Source organism: Boleophthalmus pectinirostris, unplaced genomic scaffold (genome assembly GCF_026225935.1).
Source record: "Boleophthalmus pectinirostris isolate CB_2022bp ecotype Guang Dong unplaced genomic scaffold, ASM2622593v1 HiC_scaffold_4, whole genome shotgun sequence".
In the NCBI taxonomy this organism is placed as follows: Eukaryota; Metazoa; Chordata; class Actinopteri; order Gobiiformes; family Gobiidae; genus Boleophthalmus; species Boleophthalmus pectinirostris.
Window position 1 is genome coordinate 27,445,939 of NW_026571353.1, and position 14,776 is coordinate 27,460,714.

The 14,776-nt window shown below is 38.4% G+C and overlaps 1 protein-coding gene across 1 annotated transcript in view; it reads left to right on the forward strand.

Annotated features, from left to right (window-relative positions):
• hsd17b4 (hydroxysteroid (17-beta) dehydrogenase 4) overlaps positions 1-13,942 on the forward strand; it is a 52,154-nt gene extending 38,212 nt beyond the window's left edge. The window contains exons 20-25 of the mRNA XM_020932320.2: positions 203-309; positions 2,552-2,638; positions 2,722-2,808; positions 3,739-3,877; positions 7,836-7,963; positions 12,487-13,942. Coding sequence (XP_020787979.2) covers positions 203-309; positions 2,552-2,638; positions 2,722-2,808; positions 3,739-3,877; positions 7,836-7,963; positions 12,487-12,576 — 638 coding nt within the window. The 3' untranslated portion in view covers positions 12,577-13,942. The remainder of the gene's footprint in view (positions 1-202; positions 310-2,551; positions 2,639-2,721; positions 2,809-3,738; positions 3,878-7,835; positions 7,964-12,486) is intronic.
• Positions 13,943-14,776: the final 834 nt, after the last annotated feature.

A 14,776-nucleotide genomic window follows, 5' to 3' on the forward strand; every position in this document is an offset into this window, starting at 1 on the left:
TCCAGGGGCAAGACAAATTTTGCTCAAATGAAAAAAAAAAAAAATCTGTACAGGACTATTAAGATTATTATAGTTTACTGCCACATGTAAACTTTGAAAACCACTTCTTTCCTCCATCTATCTATTGGGAATTTTGTGTCAAATGATGTTTTGATCTTTTGTATATTTTATCGTGCGGTGCTGAAGTATGCTCTTTGGTCAGGTTTCAAGCAGCCCATTCTTCACGGTCTCTGCTCCTTCGGATTCGCGGCCAGACATGTCCTGAAGCAGTACGCCGACAATGACCCCACCAGATTTAAAGCCATCAAGGTGCGTATATTCATATGACCTCATCTTTTTCACAAACCGTGCGGTCAATAGTTGCTCCTTCGGGTTTCTTTTGAATTGAATTAAAAGCTTAGATGAGTCATGAGTCTATTAAATTTCTCCACACAAAAGGAAAAATGGAGGGTGATGCAAGTTCGAACAGAAATTCAGCCGCTTTCCTGGTGCAGTGTTTGTTTGTATTTAACATATGGCCACTTTGGATTTCATATATTTACATTTGAAAGATGTGGTCCAAAGTACGGTAGTCATTTTAGGTCAATAGTTGCAGTAGTGAGCGAGCTTAGCAGACCACATGCAGGAATAAGTAATAAAATAAATTTTAGATGTATTTTTGTTCTTTTTGAATAATATATTAACTGGTCTTCTGATGTGATGTAATAGTCCGCAAGAGACAGATTTTCATTTTGATCACATGGTATTTTTTTGATAAGAAATGCCCAAAAGGTAAAACCACAAATATTGAACGAAAACATTATTCAGAACCTATGCCCTTGAAATTGCAAAATTACAACAAAAATGTACAAAAAGCAATTTTGTCTTGCCTAGGCCCGTCATGATAATTACTATATCAACTTATTGTTCACTGCATGATGGATGGAACAATCATTTTTGGGAGTCTGTATTTACTGTGTGGACTTCTTCTTTGTGCTAGTGGGGATCTTTAATATTTTTCTGTTTCACAATTAGATTTGAGCTGAAGAAGGTTGAATAAATAACTTCTATGACTCATTATTGATACAAACTAAGTATTAAAGTGTTTCATTCTGCTATAGATTTAATGCAGTCTGTGTTTTTGAACCATATTTTACATTTAGAATATTTTTGGGGGCATATTTCTACTTAAGGGGTATTTTATCTGTTGCGTAAATTTGTTTCAGTATTATTGTTTATCGTTTATATTATATGTTTATCAGACTTCAAAATGTGTTATATTTGTGCCATCATTAGAAAGACACTGTGATACTGGTCAAAAAGTGTACAAGGTAAAGTGTAGGAATATCTAGTTTCAGTCTTTGCTCTGATATTGGTTGACATTGGCTCGATTAATTATAGATCAAATTAATCTTGTGATGTCTTCCAAAACAGTAGTAGTAGTAGCTTTTTTTATTTATTTAGACAGAAACTAACTCATTTAACTTTCATAATAAAAATGAGTTATTGAGGCTGAACAACTGAAATAAACTTGATAGAGTTTTAAAGGTTCTGTATTACACAAAATTGACTCTTGTGAGCTTTCAGCCATGTTAAAATGTTGTTTCTTCATTAAAAACATAACAGGAGTTGTGTTTTGTTTCATTCACACATGTTTGAGTAATCCTTTATTACAGGTCTGCCTACATCTCCAAAGCTCAAAATGCTGTGTTCCATCATCCATCTTTACCTTTAGTTCAGTAGATTGGCAATTCCAGGGCTGAAATAATTCAAATGATTCTAGTGAAAGTGTTTGGAGTTTTTGATGAGGAAACATCATTATAACATAGATCAGAAAATAGCGTAATATGGGCCCTTTAAATATTATTGCAGCCAAAACACTTTAGTACATACCGGAAGTAATTGCTTATTTATAAATATATTATAATCACAGTAGTTTATGTACAGCTGGTGCTCAGAGTCAGGACTAAACACAGGGAGTCAACGTTTCAGATTCATGCAGCTAAAACCTGGAACAGACTTCTTGAAGGCCTCTGTTTAAATCCAGGCTCAAAACAGTTCTGTTCAGCTGTGCACACAACTGAAAGGTTTTCATTCCACACTCTCTTCTGTTTTAATCTCTCTCTCTCTCTCTCTCTCGCTTTGATTTTATGATCATCATTTATGTTTTGCTTTGTATGTATTTTGATGTTAATGTATTTCTTATTCTGTAAAGCACTTATTACTTTGTGTACGAATTGTGCTGTACAAATAAACTTGCCTTGCCTAGCCTTATAGTGGCATCCATTCATAATTATGCCAATGAGCTGTAAGTAAGTATCAATAATATATGGCAATAAATTAAGCATCAATAAGTACTTTACAAATATCTAATATGCCTTTTACTACAAATTTGCCATGTGGTCCATAAATTTAAGTTTTAACACACTATTTAACATCCAATAACAGTCCATATTCTCGACAACACAAAATGGTGACTTTAAAACAAGATCTACAACCGAAGACTTCCTAACTGCACAAATATATACAACGCTTTCTGCATCATCTTGTCTTGTCTTGTCTTGTTGTTCAGGTGCGTTTTGTGAAACCAGTGCTGCCAGGACAGTCCCTCCAGACAGAGATGTGGAAAGAGGGAAACAGAATTCATCTCCAGTGCAAAGTTTGTATCTAAGAATCAGACAGTACGTTTATTAGTCTTTTTTTTTGTTGTCATTTTAAACCGCTTGATCTATCCTTTTTCAGGTGAAAGAGACTGATGCTGTGGTGCTCTCCGGGGCATATGTGGATTTACACCCAGCAAAAGACGAAGCACTGGAAAATCTCCCCAAAGTAACTAAAATGAAAATCTATTTCTGTAATGTAGTTTATTTGTTCACTAATTGAGTTGTATATGAGCCAATGTTGGGTTGGCAACCACTTTTAATTTGGCTTTAGACTTGGGATTCACTTGGCGTTCACTCGCAGACGCCACATTAAAAGTGGGAATAAACTGGGACTAGAGCAGGACTAGAGCAAGAAATAACAGAACTAGACTGGGACTAGACCGGGACTAGACCGGGACTAAAGTGGGAGGGACTAAAGTGGGAGGGACTAAAGCGGCAGTACAGTTCCAGTAAAGCGGCAGTGAATTTCGAGTAAAGCGCCAGTAAAACTCAAGTAAAGCTGGAGTAAAGCGGCAGTAACGCAGCAGTAAAGTTTGAGTAAATCTGCAGTAAAGGGGAAGTAAAGCTCAAATAAAGCGGGAGTAAAACTGCAGTAAAGCTCAAGTACAACTCAAATAAAGCGGCAGTAAAGCGGCAGTAAAGTTCGAGTAAAGCGCCAGTAAAGTTCGAGTAAAGCGCCACTAAAGTTCGAGTAAAGCGCCAGTAAAGCTCAAGTACAGCTCAAATAAAGCGGGAGTAAAGCAGCAGTAAAGTTCAAGTAAAGCAGCAGTAAAGTGGCAGTAAAGCTCAAGTAAAGCGGGAATAAAACAGCAGTAAAGCAGCAGTAAAGTCGGAGTAAAGTGGCAGTAAAGTTTGTGTAAAGTAGGAAGTAAAGCAGGAGCAGTACAGGATGAAAACGGGACCAAACTAAGTCTACATCAGGACTAAACTGGACACAAATCTATAATATATTAATTTAACCAAATGTATATTTTTAACAGCTTAAGAGTTATACAGTGCACTGATACATGTACAAACACTTGTTCCTTGGAGATCTGTAAAGATGTTCAACAAAATGACCACAGACTCAGAGTGTGTTGGTTATATTTTGTTTCAGACTGGGGGGCTGCAGAGCGAGCTGGTATTTACAGAGATTGGACGCAGGATTAAAGACATGGGCGCTGAGCTGGTCAAAAAGGTCAACGCCGTGTTTGGATGGGAGATCACCAAGGACGGACAGAATGCTGCGCAGTGGAGTAAGTGAAATGTTTACAGCAGGGGGAGTGGGAGGTATATTATGGCGTCCCCTCCTCATTATTGATCGTCAGTAAATCCGCCAATCATCTCATCCCTCGGCGTTAAGCATTGGCTGTGTAAATAAGTGGACTAAGCGAGTTTGACGTCACCCATAGCATTCAGCTCCAGGCAAATAAAGCTCATCAAGGCTTGCAGTTACAGTGACGAATTTGGAGTCCAGTTCCATATTTGGAATTTTGACCATGAGGAACCAAAGAGCCAATCTCAGGGAAAGAAGGCACCTGATTTCTCTGTTATTAGTGTTAGAGGTGTTCTTTCTGTGACACAGGGATCCGCTAATGGTGAGTCTGTTCTGTGCTTTGATCGCATTGGAGATGGTTCATGTTAAACTTTTCAGACATTATCCATCTGAAGGTCATACGCATAGACGGTATATATATGAATAGACATATATCCATGCCTTTTAGTTAGGGATGGGCATTTGATGAAATTGTATTAATCGATCGTCGGGAGAATTAACGATTTTCTATTAATCATTAACATTTTGATATAATAAGTATCATCATCATTATTACTATTACTAATCTGCATAAATAAACTCAACTTTTCAACATATAAACCATAACCATTCTAGAGCCACATCAGCCCGTTTGAGATTAGAATGTGTTTAATGCAGCTTTACGCAAGTCTCAAAGAAACTAAACTTAAAACCGCATGCCTAATTTCCATAAGCAGAGAAAAAAAAAACGCTGTTGTGCACTGATGCGGTTCAGCTTCTGTCGGACTAAAGGACTCGATCTCAGTGGAATATAGGTGTCTTTCTTTCTGTGACAGAGGGATGTTGATGCTGAAGGTGAGTCTGTTCTGTGTGTCATGATGTTTTCAAAGATTGTACGTGTGCAGGTTTGGCGCAGCGCTTTATGTTGCAGTAACCGGGATACTGCGTAAACATGCACCATGACGAAACTGGGACACTGAGTGGTACAGTGATCTCCAAGGAGGTGCCAGAGCCCAAACGTAGGACTGAGGCCACAGCTCCAGTGTTTGCGCTGTCAAACGCAGCTTCATATCTATGCACAGAAACCTACATTCGGTTGTCGATTAGAAATGAACGTATTCAACGAAATTCTTAATGATCAGTTATCGATTAGTCGACTAATCATGCCCATTCCTACTTCTAGTGTTGTGGCGGTGAATTACTTGGCGGCGCATAGACCTCGACGCAGATCCATTAATCAAAAACAACTGCGACAAGGCGATGGTGGAAGTGTGTGTTGAGTCGATGCAGAACTATACTTCGCTCTTAATTACTCAAATAAAAAATCTGAACTCGGCGATCAGTCGGCGGATAGTGGGCGGGTGCAAATGGATAGAGGACGGATGATGAGTTTTGTGATGCAGTTGCGGATGACAAAATAGCCCATCCGTGCATCTCTAGTGTTCATATCTTTTTTAATAGAAAGCGAATTGAAGCCAGACTCGATGTAGCCAGAATTACGCCTATGCTCACTTCCTATTTGGAAAGCGGCGACTCGCAGGTTAGCTCTGTCCATTTATACAGTCTGTGGTCTGTTGTCTTGTCTCGACCACGTCTTCGAATAGAGAAGAGACTCTTGGATGGACAGTCTATTAAAATGGAGATTGGCTCTTGACTTTGTGCCGTGCAGGTTCCCAGGATCTGTCTGTCAACACGCTTCTGTTTGTTTATAGTCTTCGCGAATCCCTCAGAGCACCTCACATGACCCCACTGGCTGCACTCGAAGTCCATTTATTTTAGAGCGATTTATTTACACTGGTCATAAAAGCGTTCATTTAAAAACACCAGCTGTAAGTGTTCAACTGAGAAATGACCGTGAACCTGATTGACATTTAACTAACAAGACGCTAAACTGAAGAGGAGGAGTGGAGGTGTTTATGACAGAATAACACCGGTCTGAATGAGTAGTGGTAGCAGAGAATACAAAAGCACCTGGTGTAGAAGCTTTCCCACAACGAGGAAATTTCAGTGTTGCAACAGAAATTAGGAGCAGAAGCAGACTAAAAACTTAAAGTGGGACTAAACACCTAAACTCCGCCCACAACCACATTTTAAACAGAGCTGCTAAACTTTTAAATGGCTGTGGAGAGGTTGGCTGCTTTTGTGGCTACCTGGATCACACGCATTTTGAAACTTTTTGTTTTTTGAGCAGTTTTTAACTTAATTTCATAGGATTTTAGCCAAGTAAGAAGTGAAGCATTTGCAGTTCAAAGGACATGAGTAAGGGACTGTTAAAAATATCTCCATGGACAAAAGTTACCAAAAACATTAAAGAAATGTTACGCTTAGGGTGACCAGATGTCCTTATTTACCCAGTACAGTCCCAGTTTTGAGCTGTGTGTCCCCTGTCCCAGTGGATTTATCCAAAACCAGTGATTTGTCCCAGTTTTATACAAGAAATGTCACTGCCAACAGTAAAGAGAGGCATAAATTGTCTACTTTTTAGTTTTAAGTGTTTGTTTAGGTATAATTACAGAAAACACAAAGAAAATGTGACTACTGATGCACTTATTATCTTGAATAAGTCATGAATGGGCCATGTGCATAACAATTTTCTGTAATTACGCACTCATTTCACAATTTTATTATTACCAACCATGACCACCCGGGGCTGTCCCAGTTTTTGATATTGAAAATCTGGTCACTCTAATTATGCTGCCCAAAGTTCTGTCACTCAGACGGGGGATTTTTCAATGGTGACAAAATGCACACACTAGCAAACACTGCCAAAAACTTTTTAGATTGTCTGAAAACTGAAGGAAAAAATACAAAATGGATTCAAACAACAACATTTTCAGGAGCCCGTGAGTAATACATGTGTTCAACAAAAAGGTGAGACTCGCTGAAAAACTGTTGGATAATGTAGCGAGATTGTGCCTAATGTTTTTTGAGAAGGTTTTGTTTAACAGCGCAAATTATCTCCTGTCGTATTTCTAACTAAACCTACTTTCAGACTGTAGCCTGAACGTGACCCAAATCGGATTTTTTCACCCCTATGCAACCTGTTTCAGATTTTTTTAATGACAGTCTGAATAACATAAATCAGATTTTTTTTTAAATGTGACCCAGGCCACTTGGATATGAGGTCCAAAAACTGATACATATCCGATCTTTTGACATGCGACTTCAGTCTGAATGGCCAGGTCGCATTCATCCCACCTACACGCTCACAAATGTACACAAACGTTCTTCTCGTCATATGAAAATTGTGTCTGAACTCTGTGTCAGTGAAGCAGCGAAGCTGAGCAGCGAAGCTGAGCAGCGCAATCCCACCACTCTTGGCTGTGATTCTGCGCTCACATGTTCCTTTCTACGGACGTTGCTGCCACTGTCCCACCAAAAGCCACGGCCAAAAACCTCGTCCTTCTCCTTTTCAATCTCTTCCTTAAAACACATAAGTTGTACATGTTCTGGCTCTGGTACAACAGCAACTTTAAAATCGCCAGGTGCTCAATGCTTGCGTCCATGTTTAGGCAACTTCCGTAAACACTGAGCATACCCGCTGTGTGTGACGTCGTCCTGTCCTCCAATGCACATGCGGGACACTTTTGGGGCATTTAAAGTTCACACTTGATCACATACAAGTCGCATTTAATTGGAAATGTGAACGACCTCGCAAAATAATCAGATTTCACAAGAAAATCCAAGCATTAAGCCCTGCAGTCTGAACATAGCCTTTGTCAGCTCTTTTTGACAGCTCTTTCTTTCTTCTTCAAAGTCTAACAAAGCCTCAGACAGAGCAGTGCCTCAGTTAGCATCGCACCCCCCACGGGAATGTATCCACATACAGTATATACAGCATGAATAACACATATATGGAGATCTTGCAGTGTTGTATTGTCTCGCACGCAGCCCGACAGTGGCCATGTTTCCTAAAATGCTCCTGACTTATTGTGTCTCTGCTCCTCTTGTGTCTGCAGCCATTGATCTGAAGAGCGGCAGTGGGTCGGTGCACAAAGGGCCCTACAGCGGAAAGGCCGACGTAACCTTCACTGTGTCCGACGAAGACTTCATGGAGGTGGTACAGGGCAAACTCAACCCCCAGAAGGTAATTGACAAATATCGATTCATTCATTCATTTAGCCGAACCCACAGAATGTCATAGTAAAATATGGACGCAGATGGGAAAAGGAAATCATTTTGAGCTCCCTCTCGGACAATTGATCATTGAAATAACATTTGGGAAAGTTGCTTGTTTTATTTTTATACATTTGCTGTTTAGTGTTAAAATACATCTTGGACATTTTAAAGGTCCTATAGTACGCAAAGTTGACTCTTGTGAGCTGTTTCAATATTGTATCTAATCAAAAACATACCTGGAGTTGTGTTTTGTTTCATTCACACATTTGAGTAATCCTTTTATTATTACTCTGTCTACATCTCAGAAGCTCAGAAAAAGAAAAAATCAGGTCCATGGCAACGGAGTGATTGAGCTGATTTTGAGACTTTTTATTTTTTTTGCTTGGTTTTTAACAGTCTGTCAGGGAATTTTGACCAACTAAGAAGTGCAGCATGTGCAGTTCAAAGGACACATTATGGACTGTTGGATTTTGTGAAATGAGCCGTTTGTTTTTCCCGTATTTATTTTATTTATTTACTTATTTAGTTTATTTATGAGACAGGGACATTGCACAATATACATTAACCTTAAAAGAAAAGATGCACTGTGTCAGATTGTAGCACTTTGAGGGAGTGAACACAAGGGACTGTCGGATTGCGTGAACTGAACTCTTTGTTTTTCTTGAATCCATGGAGACTGTGCAAGAGGCTGACTAAGTAGCTATGAACATTTGAGATGCTACAGACTTTTTACACCATATCTATCAACAAATCTGGCAGAAGACCTTCCAGAAGAAACACTTTGAGGGAATGGTCCATTTTATCACCAAGCGAAACACTAGACTGGCACCACCTAGTGCCTCTGCTCAATTTCATTTCTCTCCAGTGACTAGGTCAGGGATCAGAATACACTAGACAGTTTGCAAGAACCCTGGGAGTGAGAGTCCGGGCACCAGCCAATCAGCGAAGAGCCACACATTCTGTGTTGGCAACGATTCCCGAGTTCAAGGATTTAAAGCTGGAACAAAGAGAATGTCTGGTGAATTTTATCAAGGGGAAAAATGTTATTGCCCTTCTTCCTATGTGATTTGGGAAAGCTTAATAAACCTGTTAGCCCCGTTAGTGGCGCATTACATACATCACGACCAAACAGCAGCGATTGGTTAAATTTAAAAAAGTACCTGCCTACCATCGAGTGAATGAATCCTAATGCTGCGAGGTCAGATGGTTTCCACAAAGTGAAACCGGCTGAATCAGGCTAATGAAACACCAGAGTGGAGAACTGAATGAGGATAAGGATGAGAATTTGTTCATCTGGTGTCCCCTGGAGGCTGCTGTGATGCTGCAGGACACAGATGAGGAACACTTTAGGCTCTTCCTCTCCTCTCACCTGACCAGTCCTCCTGTTAAACTGCACTGAGACCTTTGACTGAGACACAAAGGCAAGACGTAGTGGAAATGAGAAATCAACCTGAATATGCAGGATTTGGGGTTAAACGTGTGAATAAAAACAAAAAACTAAACTAAAAACAACACAACTCCAGTTATGTTTTTGACGAGGAAACAACATTTTAACATCGATCAGAAAATAGTGCAATATGGGCCCTTTAATAGCAAAACGGGATGTGCAATCAGTGTAATTTAATCACTGTAATTATTGTTTAAAAATCTGTTATTATTTATTTATTTCAATCATAAAGTATAAAAAGACATCAACAGTGTCACAACATCAAACATCCAAGAAGTGTATGAAAAGGAACAGAAATGGTGAATGGTAAAATGATGTATTTAAAAAAAAAAAAAAAATCTATTAATTAAAATTACACAATGTAACATTTCTCGTGTTTTTTTTAGGGTTTTCTAGGGTTCTGCCACCTATATGTCTCCAAGGGATCTCCTTGCGTTTCCTGGAATGTTCCACAGTATGGCATTAATTGTGTCTGTCATTATGGGTGCGATTATTGCTCATAATTCGTGAAAAAAATGCATTGTAACTGTGGGCTGGGCTGCCTCTGGACAGATCTGACTTGTAACTTGACCTATTTGCATCATCTGCTCTTCTCCGTTAGGGTAGATGCGTTTAATATCGTACTGTGGAACATTCTAAGGCAAAGCAATAACATCTCCATGGAGACAATGAGACAAAAAAAAAAACATCCAAAAGTTAAAACGTGGTGAAATAATGTAATACGTTTGTGGTTTATGAAGAAATAAAATAGTTTCCACAGAGCCGATTAGCCCCAAGCACACTGTTAAATTTTTAATATTAATAGTTTTTTGGTCTGTATGGGAGAAACGAATATGAAATTTACTTCTGGAACCAATTGGTCGGCGGCATCTCTATTTCGACAAGAATTTGAATTGATAATAACCTTTACTTGTCAGATAAATAGAAAAGGGCCGGTTCAAAGGGCCTCAAAGGGCTCCTGATCAATGCCATCTCCTCATCCTTTTCACTGGGAGGAGTCTGGAGTTTACACGATTTATTCGCCGCCTGGAGACCCTCGTATCGATCAGGATCGTACGTGAGTGCTGACCGCGTATTCTCCCGCACACTGGGTAGATGGTCAGTTAAAATCAGATAACTAGAATAATCAGATAACCCCTTAGATCTGATTTGATAATAGGATTTTGATCAAACGTGCAGTCTAAGTGACAAAAAGACTGAAATATGAAGTGACAACTAATACAAGAAAATATTTGTACAGGTTTTTATGCGGATTTAAGACACCATGGAGACACGGGGAGGGCATCTGACACACAGGGATTTCAGAACATGATTGTACAGAGGAAACAACATTATAACATCGATCAGAAAATAGCATAATATAATAAAAATCAACTAAAAGTATGATTCAGACTGTCTTATCAGTACCAGGCGTTGATAGCCCGTTATAACCTGTAGCTGTTTCGTATTCTGCATCGTTCAGTGTTAAGAGCCACTGTGCTGTTTGGTGCACCTGTCACCATTTGACAGGTGCTACCAAATTAAGACAGATTATGCTCCAGGTGCTACTGGGAAGTCGTGTATCATTTTGTGGAGCAGGGACAAATTTAAAGTTTTTTTTGAACAAGTTGTGCACGTTTTTATTTCATCACGACTGGACTACTTGCCTACTGGAAAAAGGGATCACTGCCCCCTGACACCCCTGCTCGACTGTCTGAAGCAAAGACTGAGGTGATACTGTTTTTTGGCCAGCAGTACCCTCATGGATGTGGGACACCTCAAAATTGATGTTCGCCCCCACAGTCACCAAACTTGGCGTCATCTTAGACAGTGATTTTAAATTTGACCAGCAGATCAATGGCATTTTAAAGTCAAGTTTTTATCATTTGCGGCTTTTTTCCAAGTCAAACCTTTTTTATCTTTTAAACTTTTTGAACAAGTTACGCACGGTTTTAGTTCATCACACTTTTTCATCACACTTGGACGACTGTAACGCACTTTATTCCGGCATCTCACAAAATTCACTTTACCGACTACAGTTCATCCAAAATTCTACAGCACGACTTTTAACAGGAACAAAAAGAAGAGCACATTACCGCAATCCTTGCATCTTTGCTTTGGCTTCCTGTTAATTTTAGAGTTGATTTTAGATTTTGTTGTTTGTTTTTAAAGCTTTGAATGAACTGGCCCAAAGTGCCAGTTTATTTGTTTTTTTGGTTTTATTTAGTTATTGCTATGCTATGGTGTTATTTTTTACTGGTTTTATTGTTTTATGACTAGTATGATTAAATCTGTGCATTTATTTTTTCATTATATTATTATTGTTGTTATTATTATGCATTTGTCCAGCACTTTGGAAAGCATTTATGAAATGTGCTATATAAATAAAGTGGATTAGATTGGATTGAAAGTTCTAACAGGTTTTGTGGCGTTTACCAGTGTGATTTTTGTTTACTAGTTTATACTTACTCCATTGTAGCTATTGTTAATGAAATAACTAAGTGAGGACAAACTCACTGACTTAATGTTCATAAGATATAATTAAACATTTTTTCCGCAGTATGGCATTAAACGTTTATGACCATGAAGACAAGTAGATGCTGCCACTAGGCCCTGACAGGTCAGATCTCTGGGGAGGCGACTCCGCTCACAGTAACAATACATGTTTCTCAATGAATTTTCGGCAATAAAATGACCTTGTAATTTAATAAATGCCAAATTAGTTTAATGCCATACTGTGGGACACACCAGGCAAAGCAATAACATCACCATGGAGACAGGCAGAAGACACTTGTGGTAGGTGTAAGCTTACAAAGTACACCTTCTAAGTATTTCTAGGTACATTTGTGGAACCAGTACTACAGTACTACTCTTTATCATCTCACTAAAGCTCTGTAACTACTTACGTCCTACTAAGGTCATGAGTTGGGGTATTAAGTAGTTACCAAGGCTGAATGATTCTTGACTATTTGTTCATTAGTAAATTTTTGTTCATGTTTTATTAAGGATAATATGTTAATGTTTTGTGGCATTTTTATAAACTGAAATGTGTGTATTTGTTCCAGGCGTTCTTCTCGGGTAAACTGAAGATCAGAGGAAACATTATGCTCGGTCAGAAGCTTGAGGTCATCCTGAAGGACCACGCCAAGCTCTAAGGAGGAGCTCACACTGGTCCTGGATTGGTCCCGGATTGGTCCTGATGTAGACTAGCTTTGGTCCAATTCTAGTCCTGGTTTAGTCCTGGTTTAGTCCCGGTCTAGTCCCGCTTTATTCCCGAGTTCAGTCCCAGTTAATTCAACAGTTCTGATGTGTGAACGTGTCTGACCAAAACAAAATAAAAGAACTGACCATCTTCACCAACCAGGAGAGTTTAATAAGTTTTTTCAGTTGATGAATTTTTAACTATATATTTTCAGTCATCAGTCATCACCTAATTAAATATTAAGCATGTATATTTTCAAGCCCTCAAATTCAACAGTCAAAATTTAGAGTGTAAAATTCACAACAAAGATTTAAGATGCCAACAAGGCGCAAGTGATCGATTGGGAATGAGGAGGACAGAGACGCTGTTTCCTATTGGCCTTTCTCTTCTGTGGGCGGAGTTTATAGTTAAGAAATTGAAAAGAGATGATCAGGCCAATTCTGACAGATTTGTTCCCTACAGCATTTCCTGGCTGTTTGTAAGTTAAATCATTTTCACAGTGAATTTTACACTATTATGTAAACACACTGAAAATGTAAACAAAAAAATTCAGCAACTGAATATCCATGTTTTTTCAGAGGTAAAAATTTAAAAGTGAGAAATTCAGCAGCATTTAAAATTCAAAATGTGTTGAAACAAATGATCGTCCATACTGTTTTAATTGTACTGTTTGTGCGGCGTCTTTGAGCATTTAGAAAGTCACTATATAAATCAAATGTTTTGGCCTGTTAAGGTGGGTACCAGTTTATAGTAACCACAAACGAGTACTGCAATTTACTGGTGAAATATTATGCCTCGCTCTGAACTTGAAAGACCTGTACCGTTTTTGAATGTCAAGTGAACCACTCCATCTCCTCTTTCAAACTATTACTGAACCATGACATAGAAATAACGGTGTAGTATACTCACAGGCAGTTGTTTCCCCTTTTTTCTTTTTACAATAGACTGTATGGCGTAAAAGGCATTTTCCTGACCTACAAAAAATGTCAAATATATTTCCATTACCTGGTCCCGTCCTCTGTGACAAGAATTGTGTGTTGTTTATAATAAAGCTACAACTAAACTTGCTCTTTCAAATAATTAACTTTAATTACCAAATAATGCTTCAGTGTTAAGTAGCTGGTTTAAAGCCAGGTACTTACAACTACAGTTTTGTGCATTTTTTAAAAGCCGCTATGCCAAGAAATGAAATTGTGATCATTTTTGTAGTTAATAATGTAACATGTACAGTCTCTTCTCATATCTTTATGATAAATACAAATGAATATGAAAGTTTTCGCTATAAATAAACCTAATGATAATAAATGTGTCTCTCTGGACTTGAGTGCTTTATTTCATTCACTTTGGGGACAAGAACTAAACCTGCAAAAATATATACTGACGAGATAATCCCAGTGTTGCCAGGTTGGGTACTCTGGAACAAAGCTAATTTAAAATGTAGAGATGGTTCCTGGGAGTTCCTTACTGTATTCCTGTATGGAAATTTGTAAACTGCATTATGGGACAAAAGCAGTTGATAAATTTCCAAACAGGAATAACAGTAAGCCTCGACTTTCAGTGGCTTTTGTGACTATTTTTACTCAGATAACTGGTCCGGTCAGATCAGCAATGAGATTATAGGTTTAACTGGATTTGATTTCTGGACATTTAAGATTATATAAATGACAAGAAACCGCTCAAAGGGACCATGATCAAAAAGAAATAAGATAATTTTGCTGACTACATGCCATTTTAAAAGTGCCCATATTACTCTATTTTGTGATCTCTTTTATGTTTCCTCACCAAAATCATACCTGGAGATGTGTTTTGTTTTGTTCACATGTTTAACACATTAACCCTGCATTTTTAGACTAGTGGTTTTCTCTCAAACACTCTGTTCCACTTTGTGATGTCATGTGGTAATACAGGAAGTTCTGGACTGTTTTTAAACATCATACACCGTCACCAGAATAATTTGGATAATTTCAGATCTTGCCAGTTTTTATGGAACTAAACATTTTGAGCTTTGGAGATGTAGACAAAGCTCAAAATGTAGGGTTACTCAAACATGTAAATGAAACAAAACACCACCCCAAGTATCCTCAAAAGTCTCACAATAATATCATAGGCTGTCACAATATATTGAATTACAAGGTTGTTTGTTTGTTTGCTTG